General features: G+C 49.7%; 1 protein-coding gene across 7 annotated transcripts in view; it reads right to left on the minus strand.

The window, feature by feature from the left end:
- The window catches only part of MVP (major vault protein), a 25,239-nt gene continuing 9,186 nt past the window's right edge, over positions 1-16,053 (minus strand). For 5 of the 7 annotated variants that reach the window (XM_081165755.1, XM_081165756.1, XM_081165753.1 and 2 more), the window contains 16 exons: positions 15,744-15,873; positions 14,624-14,819; positions 13,557-13,680; positions 13,044-13,175; positions 12,865-12,959; positions 11,359-11,595; positions 10,812-10,937; positions 10,309-10,467; positions 8,835-9,073; positions 6,865-7,062; positions 5,398-5,533; positions 4,915-5,126; positions 3,646-3,762; positions 3,403-3,529; positions 1,487-1,675; positions 1-280 (listed from right to left, as the gene is read on the minus strand). In XM_081165755.1, the coding sequence (XP_081021881.1) occupies positions 158-280; positions 1,487-1,675; positions 3,403-3,529; positions 3,646-3,762; positions 4,915-5,126; positions 5,398-5,533; positions 6,865-7,062; positions 8,835-9,073; positions 10,309-10,467; positions 10,812-10,937; positions 11,359-11,595; positions 12,865-12,959; positions 13,044-13,175; positions 13,557-13,680; positions 14,624-14,819; positions 15,744-15,865 (2,532 nt within the window). In that variant the 5' untranslated portion in view covers positions 15,866-15,873 and the 3' untranslated portion in view covers positions 1-157. Of the gene's footprint in view, positions 281-1,486; positions 1,676-3,402; positions 3,530-3,645; positions 3,763-4,914; positions 5,127-5,397; positions 5,534-6,864; positions 7,063-8,834; positions 9,074-10,308; positions 10,468-10,811; positions 10,938-11,358; positions 11,596-12,864; positions 12,960-13,043; positions 13,176-13,556; positions 13,681-14,623; positions 14,820-15,743; positions 15,902-16,053 lie in introns of all 7 variants that reach the window. The other 2 variants (XM_081165757.1, XM_081165758.1) reach the window with 1 other exon arrangement.

Consider the following 16,053-nt stretch of genomic DNA (forward strand, 5'->3'; position numbering starts at 1 on the left):
TAGATTGCTTCAGGGTTTATTGTATACTTGTACAAAAAAAAAGGCACATTCAAAGGAGGCTCTGATGGCCTGGGGAAATTATTACATTCTATGTTGTTTGCAAAGGTACTTAAAGAAAGCTTTCATCCGGAAGGGAAGCATCCATCTCCAGGATCTATCAGGTCTCAGAAGGCTTGGGCAAAATCCCCAACAATCCTCCTGCAGCTGTGAAAAGGTTGATAGGGGAGGAACCATCTGTGATGAGTGTGGATTGAATGCCCAGGCCCTGGAGTAGTTTTGCCTGCATGGAAGATAATTTATTTTATTAATAATAATATAAGTAAATCTGTATACCACCCTTCATCCAAAGATCACAATCTAAAAATATAAAATGAGGACATAAAATAAAATAACAAAAACCAATAACGCCCCCCGTCCCACTAACACATTTTGAAAGGCATAGAACATCAATCGGCCAAAGGCCTAGTTAAAGAGAAACATCTTCACCTGGTGCCTAAAGATATGTAATGAAGGCGCCAGGCAAGCTTCCCTGGAGAGGGCATTCCACAAATGGGGAGCCACCACAGAAATGGCCACCCTCCAGACATCTCACGGAGGAGTCACATGAAGAAGGGCCTCAGAGGATGATTGCAGGGTCCAGGTTGGGTCATATGGGGAGAGGTAGTCCTGAGCCATTTAAAGCTTTCAAGGTCAAAACCAGCACTTTGAATTAGGCCTGGAAACTCATTGGCAGCCAGTGCAGTTGGGCCAGGATCAGTGTAATACGCTCAAATCATCTTGCCCAGGTGAGCAACCTGGCTGCCAAATTCTGCACCAGCTGAAATTTCCAAACCATCTTCAGAGGCAGCCCCACATATAATGTCTTGCAGTAATCTAATCTAGAGGTTACCAGAGCACAGACAACCGAACTTAGGCTACCCCTCTGCAGATAGGGGTGCAGGTGGGCACTCGAGACGTCGAGGGGAATTAACAGGGACACATTTTCCCTGTCTCTCTCCCAACAGAGGTCATCTTACAGGGCAACCAAAGCAGTTTCTGTGCCAAAACCAGACCTGAACCCCGACTGAAAAGGATCTAGAAAATCATTTTCCTCCAAGAATGCCTGGATCTGGTCTGTGACCACCCGCTCAAGGACCTTGCCCAAGATTAGTGAGATAATTCATCAATCCCCTTGGCCAAAACATAGCAATCTCTTAGGATTCTTTGTTGCTAACACTCAAGTTCTGTTTTGCCCCCCACATCCCTCAAGTCCTTAGGCCAGGTCAAGTTACTTGCTTTAGAAAAAGCTCAGTTATCTTCTACTCCACCTGGCAGGCCATCACCTGTTGCCAGATCCTTCCTAACGGAAGCCGCCAGCAGGGATAGAACTGGGGCCAAGCACAAGCTTTGCCACTGAGCTACGGCTCCTTCCCCGATAAAAGTGACACACTTCTAAAGAGCCTCTCCCTATTGCTCCAGAACCCTCTCTCCTCTCCTCGCTTCTCACCTGCATCTCTGGGCCGGCCACAGCAATGTCACGGATAGTGCTGGCCCCCAGCGCATTTATCACCGCCTCAAATTTCTTCACTTCAACAGCGGCCAGAGCCTCCGCCCGAGCCACGTCCAGCTCGGCCTGAGTCTTGCAGAAGCGCAGCTCCTGCTCTCGCGCTCGGTCCAGGCGCTTCAGTTCCGACTCCTGCAAGGGATGGTGGGGAAGAGAGTGCGCAACAATGCTCAGCACGTGGGACAATGACAACCGGCATAAAAGGGTTTGGGTTGTTTTTATGAAATAAACATTGCACCTAGGAGGACACATTGGTTTGGAGCCAAACATCTGAGTGGAAGCCAAAGCAGTCCACTAGCATGGTTACTTAGACCAGGAGCAGATGGTTTTGGATTACAACTCCCACCATTCCTTGCCATTGACCATGGTGGCCGATTATTATATATTATTGTAAATGTATCTATACCTCGCTTTTCCCCCTGGCAGGACTCAAGGTAGCTTGAGTTGGGAGTTCACCAACATCTGGAGGGCCACAGTTTTTAAGCCAGCTCTATGTTAAAACATCTGCACAAGAGCCCAGAAGCAGTGCAGCGTGTGGCATGCAGTCTTGAGAATTGGGTCTCATACTTCCAATTATGGAAGAGTTTTACACCAAAGGAAAAGCATTTTTAATTATTATTTCCCACTTTTCTTTCCCAATGTCCTGGAGACAAGGGCATAAAGAGAGGCCCCACTTTGACAAGAGGAAGATGGCTTTTGTACATGGAAAGGCACTTCTGGATCCAGTCAATGTATTTAAAAATCCAAACGTGCCACTAATACAGCCATCATTTCTTCTAAACAAATTTGGGCAGCTGCCAGGGCCTAGGGCTCGCCAAAGGAGCCACCGAGCCAAGGGCTCCTGGAATAGCTGAGCCATGGAATTTAAAAAGTCCTCCAGGTCAGGCATTCCTGAGTGTAATGTTCTTGATGTATTGATTAAGAAACATTTTCTTAATCAGGAATTTTTAATTCCACTCAGACAGGGGTAGAATGCTAGAGCTGAAATGGATCTCAGCATGCCGTCCAACTCAACTATATCTCCGTGCAAAAAAATCCACTACTGTAGCAAAATGCCCCAACCCTGGCAAGCGCTAGAGAACTGTGCTAACAAAACAGAGAACCAAAACAATGCTATTATTAGGCTAAAGGTGCAGTTATGAGTTAAGCACAGAAAGGAAGAGAGTAAGCAAGCTTCTGACAGTTGGGAGGGAAATTATAGCAGTTGGAAAAATGGCAAATTGACTGCTAAATTACAAGGGCACAATGACGAAGTGTTTAAGGAGGAAATGAGATCACGGATGGATTTAGCTATCAAATTATCACCCATACATGAAGTCGTAGGCAGGATTTGAAATATAAGCCGTGGGTTATCGAAACAGTTAATAAAAAGGAGTTAAAAAACAAACATCAGGAAAGAAGGGGTGGGAAGTCAAGAAGAAACTATGTATGTATAAAAAACTGTTTAGTGACAAATGCTTTGGAGATTTTAAAAAAAGAACACAAAAAAGAAGAAATTATATTAGTCAACATAAGTTTTCAGATGAGTTTTCCCAGCAGCCCACGACACAGTGGTACCTTGGTTCCTGAATGGCTTAGCTGTCGAACAAATCGGCTCCTGAACGCCGCAACCCTGGAAGTGTTCCGGTTTGCGGACGTGGCTTCCGATTGAGTGCAGGAAGCTCCTGCAGCCAATTGGAAGCCACGCTTTAGTTTTTGAATGGTTTCGGGAGTCAAACAGACTCCCACAATGGATTAAGTTTGAGAACCAAGGTACCACTGCACTGTGCTAGAGAGGGGAACAGGAGAGCCACCACTGTCTTGGCGCCAAGAGGAAGGAAGACTAGGAAGGAACCACAAGAGGACACAGAGAAGCTCACCGTCTCTATGGCCGTAGCTTCGGCCTTCAGTTTGGCCTGCAGTACTGCCCCTTCACCTTCAATCCGGGCAGCTTCTGCCCGTGACTGGGCTTCGGCCTTTGCCGCCCCGGTGCTCTCGACCGCTGTGCTGTGGGGAGAGGAGTGAGGGAAGGTGAAGCCCCCCTGGGCATTATCTGCCGCCATGCAATGCTCCGGGCCCCTTCAGGGTTGGCCCCTTGAGAATCTCAATCCTGACTCGCTCACCTCAGTGCTTCCAGCTCCAGCAGCTCCTTCCGGGCCCGTTCGGCCTCGGCCTGGTCAAGGATTTTCTGCCGCTCCAGACGCCCGCGAGCCTCTTGCTCCAGCCTCTCTGCCTCGTGCCTGAGATGTGGGGGAAAGAAAATGGCGTCAGAGAAGGAGAAAACAGAAGGTCAGAGTGGGCAGGGCAGAGATTCATCCATTTGAAGGACTGCAAAAAAGTTGCCGTCCTCCTCTCTTGGTCTGAAGCTCTGGTGGCCTGAAAGGGAAAGGGGGTGGGAGAGACCGCTTGCCACTTGTGGAAGGGTCAGGAAGATGGAGAGGGACGAGTGAATAGGAAAAACTCCTTGTGGGGCTTGGCTGTTTTGAAAGCAATAGATGTGGACACTTAAATGGAGTCAAGAAAGGAGCTTGGGAAGCCTTAAACTGCCCCTGCAGCTGCCAAGACATGCTTGAAAGTGTGGCACCTCAATGACCTGCTGAAATTTCAGAAGCCAGAGAGATGCCCGAATCAGATTTCCGGTGGTTGCAGAGCCCTGTTTAGCTCCTTGCCTCTTCTCACAGCTAGCGAAAGCCGAACAAGCAACAAGACACGAGAGGGGTGTGGACAGCTGTTTCGTCTGCCCAGCAGAGAGGGCTGCTTGTCTCTGAATGAGAGCAGAGCAGAGCCCGGAGTCTGGACCGAAGAGAACATCCCCTCCCAAATCCCTAATTTTATTGCACCATTTGCATGAGTTTTAATTGAGAGCTACTCTGGGAGCTAATCTTGGATGGAAAGAGAGCTATAACTGTGTAATTCCTGGTGGCCACAAAGACCAGCTTTAATTTGGTACAGGATTTTGAAATCTACATGCCATGTACATGCAAAGTACTGGATGTGTGCACACAGACTGGATATAGAAAACAGTCCTGCCTTTTTAAAAAAGGAATGAGTTTTGGATTTTTCTGTTTTATTTTTAGGGTGGTTTTCATGTTGTCTTAAGTCGCTATGAATTACATTGGTTGTGGGGTTTTTTTTAAAAAAAGCAACTAGCATGATTTCTAAGGATTTTCCAAAATGACACTGCATGTATCATGATGCTCCAGAGTCAGAATTCTGGACAGATGGTTGTTTCATGGACATTTTGTCCTAATGGGGGAACAGGAATAACAGGCCAAAGAGGAGGAGGGACCAGGCAATGCTTTGGCCAAGGAAGTGTCACATGGATTGGAGCGTAGCTGGGGAAGTGTCGGCTTGAGGGTCCCACCCCCCACCCCCCTGGAGGGGTCCCCTACTTGGCAGCTGCCTCCTGAGAGTTGGTGGTGATCTCGATAGCCAGCTGGACGCTTTTCTGGAGGGCATCTCGCGTCCTCTGGTCCACGGGCTCCACGCTCTGGATGTCAATGCTGCTGATGACGAGGCCGTTGGGGGCGAATCGGAGGGAGCCGCGCATGGTCCCTTCCCCATCGAAGCCAAACACGGCAGCACAGATCAGGCGGTTCGAGTTCTGGCAACATTCATTTCCAGTAAGAAATAGCATTTCACAGCTTCCGCGCCAGCGAACGCATTAGTATAACGAACTGGGGAAATGACAATGCAAAACCAAGACCTGCCACTTTGCCTTAGGCAGCAAAATATATTGGTCTGGCCATGGATATTGATGAATACAGGACTAAGGATTTGGTTTTTTTTCCCAAACAGAAAAGGGAAAAAATAGAGACATACAAGTATTTGTGCCCTCCGAGTGACAGGAAGTCAAGGGGGAAAACACAGCTCACCTTATGGAAGTCGTCAAAGGTGACGGCAGCCACAGCCCCCCGGATACGCGAGGCCAGGGTCTTGCAGGCGTCACCCACAAAATCTGGGACGCTAAACAGGCGGGAAGCTTCAGCAGCAGAGGGGAGCTCAAAGTGCCTGAGGGGGGAAATTGGTGGATATACTTGATAGTCCCCAGTTGTATAAACAAATAAAAAAAATACATGACAGCAGCAGTGTGCAGTCAAGGTTCAGAGAGCCTGCCTGCCTTGGCAGCACCGTCTTCCAGTACTTATGGAACGGGACTTAAGCAAAACACACTTGTCTTCCCTGACAGATACTGTTATCTGTCATCTCCCACAACTCTTAGCCAACTTGACCTGACCTCCCATGGCCCCACCTCATTCCTTCCCTCCAACTCACATTTTATCCATTGTGATCCTGCTGAAAAATTACTTTGTGCCAAATAAAACGCAGTGGAGATATGTAAGTAAAAGGGCAGAAACACAAACATAAGTGGGTCTGGGTCTATTTCAAAACACACCCACCTACCCACCCACCCAGACCAGGAATGAGTGAGGGGTGGAAACGACAGCCTCCCCCTGGCACACACAACACACACTTTGCTGCAGTCTTGCTGCGTGCAAGTAGTTTTCTTCTGGCCAGATTCCTTCCAGCCTGTCTGCTATGCTGGAACTGAGCCACAGGACTGGGAGAAATGGCTTAAATACTATAGAGCACAATGAGGGAAGGTGGAGAATAAATCTGGGGAGCGAGGGGCGGGTTGCCCTCCACTCCATCATGTGTTCTTTCTCATTTAAAGAAGAAATACATCCCACGTTTGCTTTACACGTGAACAGTAAAGACACCTGGGTGACACATGCATCTTCCCCTATCTTGTTTTATTTCATAGAATTATGGAGTTGGAAGGGACCTCCGGGGTCACCTGGCCTAGCCCCTGAATGCAGGAATCTTTCACCCAATGTGGGGCTCGAACCCAGAACCCTGAGATTAAGAATCTCATACTTTACCAACTGAGGCTTCAAAAAAACGTATGAATTCTGGGAGGAGAATAAGGTACACAGTGTATGCCTCTGTGTGCACTGGAAGAGTTATAGCTAACATAAAAAAGAAACAAAAATTCTCAGTTCTGTGCATACAGTGGTACCTCAGTTTAAGAACTTAATTTGTTCCGGAGGTCCGTTCTTAACCTGAAACTGTTCTTAACCTGAGGTACCACTTTAGCTCATGGGGCCTCCCACTGCCGCCACACGATTTCTGTTCTCATCCTGAGGTAAAGTTCTTAACTCGAGGTACTATTTCTGGGTTAGCGGAGTCTGTAACCTGAAGTGTCTGTAACCTGAGGTACCACTGTACTTTCAGCCCTCCATACTGCTATCAACATGTCCCCACCCCCCACAGCACAACCCCCTCCTAGCCCACCTGAGGGTCTCCCTTCGGCCTCCCTTCAGCAGTAGTCTCCAACTCACCAGTTGTAAGCCAGCTGCAGCTGCAGGCGGGCATGGTCAGCCGTTTCAATGGTGACAACATCAGTGCAGAAATCTGGCCCCAGGAGGAGGCAGAGGGCGCGGCGAGCATGGGGGCGCTTGGGTCGGCCCCCCGACAGGCTGAGCACCGTGAACTGTTCATCTGGACCCAGAAGCACAAGTTCTGGCCCAAAAACCACCCTGAGGGGGAATAAGGGGGGGGGCGTTAAACTTCATTTCCATCCGACTTGGAAATGAACTCTTGACAGAAACGCGGCTCCTCCACCAGCACAGACCTTCACTGCCCGCCCACATCGGAGGTGTTCCCAAGATACTGCTCAACCAGGACAGAACTGCCATCTATCCTAAATTCATTTAGTCCCGCTGAGACACTGATTTTCCACAACAGAAGTGGAGTTAGAAGAGGGACTTCGCAAACAGTGGCATAGCGTGGGGGGTGGAGGGGGGCCCGGCCGCACCGGGCGCAACATCTGGGGGTTAGGGTTAGGGTGCGCAAATCCACTGGTTAGGGGGCGCAAATCCACGGGTTAGGGGGCGCAAATTACTTGCCTTGCCCCGGGTGCTGACAACCCACGCTACGCCACTGTTCGCAAAGCATTTAGAGAACTGACCGGCGATGCCTATCTTTATGACCTCGGTCCTTTCAAAATGCTTGCTCACAAGGAAGTCCCGTTCAGAAAAGGTCTCACACAAGGTTCATAAAATGTTTCCACTCGTTTTGCGGCTTCCTATTAAGAGTAGGATTAGTGATGAATCACCCCTAGTTTGGAAAACACCTGATCCCATGTTAGGAGGTCCTTTCATCAGTGGCTTCCTTTCACTATTTCTAGTCTTCTAGAGAAACTCTCTTAACTATAAGGAGCCTGTGGGCCTCACAGAAGCCCTTAGAAGGTCCAATACAGCTTTGCCTGCCCATCCTGGGCAGAATAAACCCGCTGTAAGGCAACCATGTGGTCAAAAGCTCACTGGGAAACAATATGCTAGGAAAGAGCTTTCAACCTAACCTACATTGAAGGGTTGCAGCAAAAATAAAATAAAATAAAATAAAAGTGTGTGTGCACATGTGCAAGAGCCATGGATGCTGTCTCGAGTTCCTTGAAGGAAAGGCGGGATATGAACACAAAAGGATGCAGGCGAATGAATGAAAAACGAACAAGAGAGCTCGCCTGGAAGAAACCTTAGTCACACCATCTGCTTTTAGTGCCAAGGCTCTTGGAACAAGGGCAGAGACAGAGCAGGTGGAACTAGCAGAAGCTAGGGCTGCCGTGTCACTGGCCAAGGTTTCCCGATACAGAACCAGAGGTTGCTAGCCAGGGGCCTGCAGAACCCGTTACAGGTGCCTTCCTCCAAGCCCAGTTCACCTGAAGAGTCTGCCACAGGGAGAATGCCAGGCGAGAGGCCACAAAACAAAGCAGGAACGCCTGCCGCCTTCAGACCAAAGGGCTGGCTCTTTGAGGAGCCACTCTTCTCAGGCAAGGGGGAGGGGGCTTAGAGGAGCTAGTGCAACTTGGGAGGTTGGGGCTGCAGAGGCTTCATTCCGCCATCAGCCATTGCCAAGAGCAAGCTGCTCACTTGGAGATTCTCAGGGTGATGCTTTGCCTTGTGGGAAACTCCCACAGAACAAACCAGCAACCCCTCCACCTACGATTAAGGAGGAAAGGCTTCCTGTTGGGTCAGAGGCCACAAATTCCTGAAATTAATTCCCAAATTTAAGCCAAGGGTGGGGGAACTTGTGGTCAGCGGGCACCCAAGTCCCACCAGCTCCAGCCCAGCAAGGCCAAGGATCAGGAACAATGGGAGTTGTAGTCCAACGACGTAATGGAAGAACATGGGCTTCCCAATTACTGAGTTAAGCAAGACCCTCAAATAACATACTGCTCCCCTCACATTTCATGTTTAGCTTTCTTCCAAAGGCGGAGGGAAATCTCACACTCCCTCATTGGTCCTCTCACCTGGACTTCCGCTCCTTGTAGTCGTACACTTGCACTGCGGCATTGTGGGGGACGTGGTAGGTCACGACCCGAGTCCGGTCACGGGCCGCCCCAGTGCCCCCTTCAGATATATCCCTGGAACGATCAACAACAGCGTCCCTTCCAACAGTCAACAAGGCCTCCACATGGGGTGGAAGCTCCTTCTCCCACAGCTCCTCATCCTGAGACAGCATGTAAGTGTGGCCAATTACAGCTCGGACCTGTGAGAGAAAGAGAGAGAGAGAGAGAGAGAGAAGTCAGGAACCATGCTGAGCTCTGGTACAATAGATTGAAATGTACTGCAAAAACATCATTGGCTGAAAAGCCTACCAGAATAACCTGGAATATTATATCTTCACTTTATGCAGCCTAGCAAACAAAATGGCTTCTTTCTTTCAAATGCTTTTTCTTTCTTTTTGGCAAATCATTTTTATTATTTTTGTGGAGGAACAAGTACAAAAAAATAACGACATAGGAAAGGAACCTAATTAGGCACTCTTAGCTGGAGAGTGTGTTACATCAAGTACCGAATGTCTTGCCTCGAGAGCAGTAGTCTTCCCCATGATGTGATAGGAGAAACAGGAACCACAATTGTCATAATGGTTCCTTCTCGAAGGACCTCTGACCACTTTCTATAGTGTTGAGTAACCCTATGGTGCGCAGAAGTACAACTGACCATACATGGGCCAACCAACCTTTCTGGAAAAACCTGTCCTAGCTTTTCCAACGGAGTGCAACCTCCATGCCAAGAGAAATGCCTCTAATTCCTTAAAGTTTTCTGAGCGGGTTGTGCACTTTCCAGTGATCAGAGAGTGAGCTTCAGTTCAGCTGCCCCAATAAGCTCAGAAAGAGCTGGGAAAACCGGACCCTGGAACCCTTTGACTTGAACATAGTCCCTCCAGGAGTGCCACCGGGGGGTGGGGGTGGGCTCTTTCCTGACACCCTCTCCAGCGAAACAGCAAAACAGCTGGATTGCTGGAGGGACGTTTTACTGGGGTCTCCTGCCGGCGGAAAACGACCTTCAGCATTGCTTCTAGCAGAGGATCATATTCAAGGGACTCTCTCTCTAATCCCTGCAAAGGACCACAACCAAGGCACCAGAATAGAAGTCATATGATATCTTTTGCACTCCCGATTTTGTGTGTGTGTGTGTGTGTGTGTGTGTGTGTGTGTGTGTGTGTGTGAGAGAGAGAGAGAGAGAGAGAGAGAGAGAGAGAGAGAGAGAGAGAGAGGGAGGAGGCCTGCTTTTAAGCTTCAACTGAAGGACGGTTAATAAATAATGTACACAAATACACAAACTGTGTCCTGAGTGCCACGATACTTTTGTTAGCAGTGACCTCTGGAAGTGTGTGTGTCTCAAGGGTGCTGCTAATTGGTGTGTTTAGGCTGCGCTGCGTAGAGGCTTCTCCAGGAGCAGCCGATATCCGGTAACCGCTGCCTTGCCTGCTCCACTCACCTTCCCCGTCTTGATATCCCGCACATAGATGCCCTCGTTCTCAGCCAGTGGGATGGAGTGGCGCCGCTCCAGCACTTCCACCTCGGCCGGCGGCACGTACTCCAGGGGCCCCCGGATCAGCCACCGGTCACCCGGCTTGTGCGTAACCTCCTCTCCATCCTGGGTGCGAGGGAGAAAGACAACAGGGGGAAATGGCTCCCGTGCCCACCTGCATTGAAGCCACCAGTCTTTCCCTGGCGCAAGCACAAGCTCACAGGGGGGGGGGGGCTGGTGCCGATTAGCACTGGGAGGGCAGAAGGCAGGGAGGCCAGAGCCAATGAGAGGCAGAGCCAAGGAATTCTAGTTTTGTCCCCCAACCTGCTGTTGCTGCTGAGACTAAAAAGGAGGCTGCTGACAGCCATGGCCACCCCCTGGAATGGTTGGGCTGGCAGTCACGCAATGGGGCAGCAGCGCCCCATGTGCTCCAGCGGACCTGCCCCCACTGCAAGCTCAGGTCCTCCTACCTCGTTTGTTTCTTCCAAGGGGCGAAGGGCACGGAGCAGGAGGCCCTCTTCTTCCGAAAGGATGTAAACGTCTTGGATGCCCTGCTCCAGCCACTCTCCAGGCTGCAGGAAGAACGATATCTCCCCCTGCGGAAACAGCCAATGAGGGTTGGGGGAAATCAGAGAGGGAGGCAGGGGCCTGAGAAATGTGGCGATTCTATTTTACAAAACGTATATACCGCTTACTAGAACAAAAGACCTCCTAAGTGATGCGAGACAGTCTAAAGCAATAATTAAAAAATACCACAAAAACACACACAACATTATAAAACACTTGTACTCACTAAAACCACATATCACATGCTAAAATTAGATGCCTGGACTTGGTGAAACAATGAAGTTTTTAGCAGGCCCCTGCCTAATATCAGTATACAGATAAATAGATTCACCCTCCTACAGTGTCAAGAGATTGGCCGTAATTACTAGTGTGAAACTCCCATGGTGCTTTCTGAGGTTTAAAGTACTGTGCCCCCAAAGTCCTCTGTGCTACGTGAGTTTGGGCGCATACCTTGATCACCTTCTTCTGTCCCAGTTGGGGTTTGCCATCTGCTCCAACTGGGTCACAAACCACGCAGTACTGGCAGCTGTTCAAGGTGGTGATATCGACAACACCCAGGACTTCCTCGTAAACATCGGGGATGTGGGCCTCGGTGTCAGCCATGGTGACCAGCCACTCTTCTCCTGTCTTCCGGGTAACACCCTGGGAGTCCCGGAACGTCTTTGAGGCCCGGAGGTGCAGCGCTTTCTATGAGGAGGGGAGGGAAAGAAGGAAAGAGACCATGGCATGAATTTGTGGGGGAAACCACCATTGTTTTTCCATAGACTTTTCATACAAGTGACCTCCACACACACAACTAGTCATTCTGGCTGGTTGTGGTAGCCAATCACTTTCTACTAGCCAGCTGTGATACTCTACCATCATACTGCAATAATATTCAGATGCATTAGGGGGGAGAAAGATATATAACTTCATCAGACTGAAGTTATGTAACAACTCAGGTTTTATCTAGATTAACGAACATGTGGTTTTAAAAAAATAATCTGTGATCCATTCCATGGCTTTTTGACCATTTTTAATTCTGCCCCCCCCCCCCCGCACACATGCATAGACTGTGTATATCTTCCTATATACATAAAAATGTAAGGTGCCATCATGTTCTGCAGTTCATGTGGTCACCAACAGGTGACCACGCCAACTGCAAAATGGGCAGGGGTCAGCAACCTTTTCCAGCCTACCATCCCTCAGACCACGTGGTGGGCAGGACTATATTTTGAAGGGGGCGAAAATGAACGAATTCCTATGCCCCACAAATAACCCAGAGATGCATTTTAAATAAAAGGACAGATTCTACTCATATAAAAACACACTGATTCCCGGACCATCCGCGGGCCGGATTGAGAAGGTGATGGGGCCGCATCCGGCCCCCAGGCCTTAGGTTGCCTACCCCTGAGCATGGGAAATGGTCTAGGTAAGCTGTTTAAAAGGAGCTGTTTAATGGCTTGGCTTTTGAAAAACAGGGGTTCATCAGTATTTAGCTAGTTGGGAACCACTGGGCTGGAGCACAAGTGAGCCATCTGTGGCCCTTTGCCTAATTTTACATGGCCCTAAGCTGAATTATATATTTCCAAAAAAACTTTGCAAGTGGTCAGTTCAGAGCTCTGGCAAAAGATATTGGCCTCTTCCCTGGCAGCCTACTGAGCAGGGAGGGAGAAGCAGAGGGGGGCAAAAATAAAAGCTGTCCCACCCACTTGCTTGCTCTGACTCTGAAAATATTATATTTTCAACCACCTGCAGGGTAATCAATTGTAAGTGCCTAAGCTGGAGAGCCAAGAGGTAGCTGATGAGCAATCACTTTCCCCTCACAGCTGTTGTGATTCCCCGTTCTCCAAAGTATGGACCCTGTGAGCACTCTTAACAATATCCTACAAAACATCCTGGCTCAGCTACTGCAGCAGAGACTTGACCCACATGCCTCCTCCACTCACCACGAGGGGCAACAAGCCCATCACTCACCTTTTCAGTCAGGACATAGGCGTCAACGGTATCAACTACTTCCTCAAACACACCTGGCAGGTATGCCCCAACCCGCTTCACCAGCCACTCCTCACCTGTGAAGAAGAGGGAGTCACAAGGCAGGTCATATTGGAAAAACAGAACACCTTACAAGACTGCAGGTGGGACGGCAGGAATACCTGTCACGCGCTTATTGCCCTCTCTGTCCTTGCACTCTTTCCGTGCCTGAAGTCTTATGGCTTGGTTGGGCCTAATGATGGTGGCCTGGATAGTCTGCACAACTTCGACCTCCTTTTGTGGGATGTAGGTGCCTGTGAACAACAAGGATGTTATACAAGGTGGGCCTCAAACCACACAGCCGACCTTTCACCAGGCCAGGCTGTTGGGTCCACCTATTGTCTAGTCCGGCGTTTCCCCAAATTTGGGTTTCTGGCTGGTTTTGGACTACAAATCCCATCATCCCTAGCTAGTAAGGCCAGTAGTCAGGGATGATGGGTCCAAACAAAACAAAACTGGAGGAACAAGTTTGGGAAGCCCTGGTCTAGTCTGACCGGCGAAAGTCTCAGGTGAAGGCTCTTCAGACCAACTCCTACCTGCTCCTTTTAACTGGGGAAGCCAGCAATCGAACCTGGAACACTCTGCGTACCAAGCATTTTTGTGCCACAACTGAACTTCAGCTTATTCTCACTTACCAGGCCCTTCAAACAACCATTCATCCCCAGCAACGTATTTGCCGCCATGGTCATCCTCAAAGTCCAAGAGGGCTTTCAGATGCAGGGCAGTGTTAGGCAGGACGACCTGCAGAGGTGTGACACCCTGGAGAGGGGGGGGGGGGAGACAGTGAGCAAAGGGAGCCATAGCAGCAATGGAACAATTCCCAAGTCAAAGGCTTCGTGCTCAGGTCCTGCTTTTTGGATTAGCGCATGAAGATTTCCACTGGCATCCAGCTGGCCACTGTAAGAACAGGATGCTGGACGAACGGGCAACTGGCCTGATCCACCAGACTCTTCTTATGTTCCTACTCCTCTGGAGAATCTCAAAGTGCTGAACCTCAAAGGAAGGCCCCACCGGATCAGGCCAAAGGCCTATCTGGTCCAGGATCCTGTTCTCACAGCAGCTGACCACATGCCCCTGCGAAGCCCCCAAGCCGGACCTGGGCCCAAGAGCACTTTCCTGCTCATGATCCCATCATCCCTAGCTAGTATCATCCCTAGCCATAGGCGCCGACTCCATGGGGCTTGAGGGGGCTCGAGCCCCCTCAAAAAAATTTTTGGGGGGGCTCAGCCCCCCCAATAATCTCGGGCGGGCGCCCTTTCAGCAGAGCGCCGCCGCCGTCCCCCGCCTCCTCCTCACCTGCTCCTTCACCAGCCAGCCAGCCGCGCGCCCTAATCGGAGGCACTGCCGGAAATCCCGCGAGAACAGGGGAATCCCGACTGGCCACACCTCCCAGCCAGCCAATCGGCTGGCTGGGGGGCGTGGCTTGCCCTATTTAGGGCTGGAGCCACTTTATTTGCATATTCATGAGCTTATTTATTATTCATGAGCTTTCCCGGGCCCCCCCAATATTTTTTCTAAGTCCGCGTCCCTGTCCCTAGCTATTGCTATTCAGAGGCCTATTGTCTGTGATGATGGAGGTTAATGGAACCATCGCTGCTAACAGCTGTAGGCCCAAACACATGTGCCCCACATCTAATGGCCCTCTGATTGTGCCCTCGCTATGGGGCCCCACTGTGGAGAGGAGAAGCTGACATGTCCTTACCTGCTGTAGCTCTTCCCCTGGGTACAGAGGGAAAGGGTCCTGAGCCAGTCTGATCTCTAAGTCGGCATGCCTAAGCCGCACCTGCCCCCCGACATTGAGCTCAACGGCACCATCTGCCCCTCGGACCACTGGATTGAGGATGACGCAGTAATAGCGAGGGGGGACCATCACCATCTTCATTGGGGCAAATACGATCCTGGAGCGGGAAGCAGGTTTGGAGGGAAGAATTAAAAGGCTCAGCTAGGACTGTGGACTTGTGGGTTTTCTGCAGCTGGGAAGAGATCTTATATCTGAGCTTGTTGGCAGCTCAGGTTTAGCAAAGTGAGCTCATTATACCTGTAGTCTTGCAAGGACACTGAGGGGAAAGATGTGGCAGTTTAAACCAGGTTTGAGTATAGCAAGAAGGGAGCTGAGAAAGGCATTTTGGTTTTGGCTTGTGCGTTGTATACTCTTTCTCCCTTGTTAAAACTTGTTTAAAAAACAAAACCTCAATGTTTCCCCCTTCTCACCCTCTTCAGCCTCTCCCCATCGTTTTGTAAAGCACCACTTCTTTCCTCTCGGTGCCTCTCCTTTCTCACTCCATTGCCATGACCATTGTGCAACCGGATCCCCTCCACTTCCCTGACTTCATGCAAATCACTTCCAAGCCTACAACAGGGCTGTGCAGTGACAGACTAGTGCAAATAGACTACAGAAAGGCGAGTGTCCTTTGCACCTGAAGTAAGCTTCGGCCTAGGCAAGATTCCACAGTCATGCCTGTTGTAACATACCTAAGAACTTTAGAGTTCGGTTTGCCCTTTCTGACATTGTTCTCTTTTAGCCATTTTAAGGTAACGATTCTGTTACTGTGGTCTCCCCTACGTATACATAAAACCAATTTATCGAAAACAAAAAGCCCCAAACATTATGGTTAAGGGCGGGCGATGCCTCTCATAAACAACTATTAAAAAGTGAAGTGTATATCTGTGGGAGAAAGAGAAAATGGTGAAGCAGGAAGAGGCACATAACTACTGCAGGGAATTACTAACACTTGCGTCACTCACTGTTTGTGGCACTACTGGAGCCCTCCTGAGGAAAGGGGGCAAACAGAAACTACCCTCCTTTTTTGAGGCTTGCTCACCTCTCATTGTCTTGGCGGATATAGGTCTTGGGTCCCACTTCCACTCGAGTCACATTTGAGTTCTGGTCCAAGACATGGATGTAGTGGTATGGGGGAATCCGGATTATCGATTCAGCTGCCATCTCGCCTCCTGAGAGCGGTTGTAAAGAGAGGGCAATCTGAATGGGATGAACCCGACAGAAATCTCCAGTTTAAAACGCTGCCCTGGGCACACCCTCGACTCCTGAGTCACCTTCCCACAGGCTTACCCCCACGGGCAGGGCCTGGAGGAACTGTGCGACACCCTTTGTATCCACATTGTGCTAAAACC

Source organism: Podarcis bocagei (genome assembly GCF_964188305.1).
Source record: "Podarcis bocagei genome assembly, chromosome: 13".
In the NCBI taxonomy this organism is placed as follows: domain Eukaryota; kingdom Metazoa; phylum Chordata; class Lepidosauria; order Squamata; family Lacertidae; genus Podarcis; species Podarcis bocagei.